Source organism: Borostomias antarcticus (assembly GCF_949987555.1).
Source record: "Borostomias antarcticus genome assembly, contig: scaffold_77, whole genome shotgun sequence".
Lineage (NCBI taxonomy): Eukaryota > Metazoa > Chordata > Actinopteri > Stomiiformes > Stomiidae > Borostomias > Borostomias antarcticus.
In genome coordinates, this window is record NW_028175689.1 from 1 (window position 1) to 4,042 (window position 4,042).

A 4,042-nucleotide genomic window follows, 5' to 3' on the forward strand; every position below is an offset into this window, starting at 1 on the left:
AACTAAAAAGACAAAGTCGCTTCTTTCCAAATCAGAAGAAAAAGTCATGCCAGAATCACACCTCTAGATGGGTATTATTATGTTTTCAGGAAATTAATTAGTTATTAGCAATAATCAAGAGCGACATGAGGTGGGCTTGAAGGAAAGTCAGTGGACGATCATCCGAATTTAAGGTGTTTTTTACGAGTTGGTATATGCCTGATAGTCTGGGGAAAGACAGTTTTAAGTTACACCCTGTTATTAACCATCTTGGAGAAATTCTATCATTTTGCCGGACAACGGCTAACACCGATGACCGTAAATCAGGACCAGATCTAATCGAATGGTTAATTGGCTGGATTTATGGAGATAAGGGCTATGTCTCTGAGAAGTCGGTAGCTTGGTTGCAGGAGAAGGGCCTGAACTTGGTAACGAAAGGCAGGGAAAATATGAAGCCAAAAGAGCTGAAGGCCTTTTATAAAGTGATGTTGCGGAAACGGCCAGTAATAGAAAGCGTAAATGATCAGTTGAAGGATATTTTGCATATTGCACATACTCGACATCGTTCACCTTTAACTTGGCTGTAAACCTGATGGCTGGATTGATTGCCTATGCGCGGCAGCCAGAAAGCCATATATTGATGTTGCAGTACTAACATAAGGTGTACCAATGGTTTGCTGAGCGTCGAACTCACGTTAATCATGTGGAACTATTGAATGTGGCGTCGTAGAAAGAGAACCACACTAAAAGGCAGTGAACGATCATCCAAATGTTAGGTGTTTTTTACGAGTAAGTATATCCCTGATAGGGTTGGTAAAAGACAGGTTTTATAATTGACAGAGAAAACACTTTACTAATGGTTACCTAGCACCGGTCATAGACGAATAAAAACTTGCTAAGGCAGTGTAAAACAGTGTCCGGGAAATCCTTGCCATACCATATCTTATGATTGGAAAATACTGAGAGATAAACCGAAGGATTCTATAATGGGTTTCTCTGGTCTTTCTGTGCCATCACAGGGGTTTCCTGTTGGTTTAGACTCAAAGAAGCTACTTCCTGCGGAGAGAACATACGTGCAGGTCGGCTTTCCCGCTGACTGTATATCACACGAAACGCCATGACACTCTGGACGTAGTTACGGGTTTCATCATAAGGGATGGTTTCAATCCAGATATCCAGAGGTAAATGGCCTCTCTGTTTCAACCACTGTTTAACCGGCGTGCTTCCTGCATTGTAAGCAGCTGTTGCAAGAATTCGGCTGTCCTCAAAGCGTTTTGACAACCAAGCAAGATGGGTGGTTCCCAGTGCGATATTAACTTCAGGGTTATAGAGTTCTGATTTCTTTAGGTAGGGAATCCCTGCTTGTTTTGCTGCCTGTTTTGCTGTGGCTGGCATTAATTGCATCAGACCAATTGCCCCTGAGTGAGAGCGGGCTCTGGTGTGAAAGGCGCTTTCCTGACGGGCAATGGCCAAAACCCACGGGTAATCCAACTCACGTTTCTCGGCATGCTTGCTGAACAACTCAGATTCTGGAGTAGGGAAGCGAAGATCAAGGTCGTTCCATAGGGCTGCCCTAGCGGCTGCCATAATGGCTTGATGGTGCCATTTCCACTGTTTGGCCAGATAAGGAATTAATTTTTTCTTGGTATTATCTAGGCTGGGGGTAATCCGGTTGAGCTCTGCCTGAGCGTTATAGAAGCGCTCATGATGTATCCATTCACGAATGCGCTTAAAGCCAGGATAATATTGCTTAAGCTTCTGCAGGTCTTGTTGATTAATAGCTTTTTGCTGATGGTTTAGTTGCGCAGACTGCCCTTTGAGATCAGCGACCAGAAAGGCATAGAAGTTTCGCTCCTGACTGAGTGCTCTGAGTATCGGCGTTTTGAGCAAGGCAGGTTTTTGTGAAAATGGTATTCCCCCTATATGGTTATTTTCTTCTTGGTATTTTAACTGGGCAACAGCACCCCAATAGCGCCAGCGACTGTGATTCTGGAACGACTTGGGCAAACTGGTAATAAGTGTCAGAACGTTGTTCCAGTTTTGCTCAGTTAGTGCCAGTCTGATTCGCCACTCGGTAACCTTATGGTATTGGAAGTCAGGATCCACAGAGGCAATAATCTCTTCAGCATTATCAACAAAATTCTTTGCTGCCTTCATGGCCAGTAGCTGGTCAATGGTTGACCTTTGTTCCATAGAGAAACGGTGTTGCTCCCGCAATTGCAGCCAAGTATTGGTGGCTAGTTCCAAGTCTCTGGGAATCAGCTTTTTGATGCCATGAATCATGATGATCCGCTGGTGTTCCAGCGCGCCATTAAAACTGGTTGCATTAAGCAGTTTCGGGTTTTTATGCACCTCCCAGAACTTTTCAGTGGATACCTTAAAGATTGGATCTTTGATCAATGTGTCCAGATAGCGTGCAAGGGGAATATTGTTTTGCTCTGCAGCCATCCAGAAACGGGTGATAACCAGACTCTGGGTTAACCCACCGGATGATCTCCAGCTTGCAAAGAGTGGATTGCAGGCTTTGTTCTGGGATTTTCCTTTCAGCCACAGGGTTTTCGCCTCCTGCCATGCCCTTTCCTCGTGTCCCAGTTTTTTCATGGCGATACCTTTTATGCATTGAAACAGACCACCATCATCCTGTTGATAGGCTTCAAGATAGGCATCCCAGCGCTTGTTACTGGCCAAGTAGCGAAGCCATTGATGCTGTAGTTGATCAGCTTGAGGAAGATCTGGATGTTTATTGGATAACCGGTCAATATCTCTCTGGCTCAGGTTCTTCAGATTACCAGATAGGCTTAGATACTCCAGATATGGCGCAAGAGGGTAATCATTAAGTTCAGATCGATACTTCTGGTAAAGCTGGTAGTTGCCTGTTTTTAACGCGGTTTCAACGGAAATAAAAAGCGTTTGTTGTCTGTTAAGGTCATTACCAAAGCTAAACGGAGAGAACCAAAGTGATATGGCCAGCGAAAAACAGGTAAGGTTATTCGATAAATTGTTTAACATAACAAAAGTGCTACAATCTCTGTGGTCACTAGTAGTGACTGCGTAAAATGTCCTGTTTTACTCTTTATGTTTTGCTAAGAGCACCGCTGCTCACACTGTATGATACTTGCCTTTTATAAGGTTTGATGAACAAACCATGGCAGCTATTTATACATTGTTATATTTTGCAGTTTGATACCAGTCAATCGGCAGATTAGTAGGATGGTATAGCTTTTTGGCTTGTAAAAATTGGCTGCCTCTTGTCAAACGTGGGAGGGCGGTAACGTAATACTCAGAAGATTATTTTACGCGATATTAGATTTTTCTTACTTTTCAGAAAAGTCGATCATTCCATGATTTTCAAGGGCTTCAGCCAATACGACATATGACCAAACTATGGGAACCTGAGATAACGTCCAACTTACACGTCGATAGTCTCCAGATGAAGCGTAATTAACGGGAGTTAGACGCTTCAATTTTGGCTACAGCCCTTGGATGTTAATGACTTGAGTCATAGTGATGTTTTGTGAAAAGTGCTCAATGGCTTCTTTGCCAGCCAATAAAGTACTCACATCACTCTTTTTCTGTACCATGAATATGTACAAAAAGGATAAAGCCTATGTAGCGCAAGGGATATCGTGTAGAATTTACGTTAATTATGTTGCGCTAACGTACACGTATTTAACGTGAGTTAGACGCTTCATTTTGGCTACATCCCTTGGATTTTAAGGGTTTTAGACAGAGTTATGTTTTTTTAAAAGTGCCAATGGCTCTTTCTTAGCCTTTGGCAGGCAATAAAGTACTCAAATCACTTTTTCCCTGTACCATGAATATGTACAAAAAGGTTGAAGCCTATGTAGTGAAAGTGATTATCTCGTCGAACTCACGTTATTTACGCTATAATTATTGGTAAGGTAGGAATTTTAAACTTTCATGGTTTCTGCAAAAGTCGAACATCGCGTTTCTTTTATCTGTCTTCCACCCCACCCCCCCTATCAGGAATATACTGACTCGTAAACAACACCTTAAAGTTGCATGATCGTCCATTGCCTTTAGGTGCGGCTTTTTTGATACG

General features: G+C 42.8%; 1 protein-coding gene across 1 annotated transcript; it reads right to left on the reverse strand.

Annotated features, from left to right (window-relative positions):
- Nucleotides 1-1,052: 1,052 nt before the first annotated feature.
- Nucleotides 1,053-2,580, reverse strand: LOC311329300 (soluble lytic murein transglycosylase-like; the record flags this gene model as incomplete). Its single annotated transcript, XM_084463162.1, has 1 exon — nt 1,053-2,580. A coding segment is annotated over one exon (1,528 nt), but the record flags the coding sequence as incomplete, so codon positions are not given.
- Nucleotides 2,581-4,042: the final 1,462 nt, after the last annotated feature.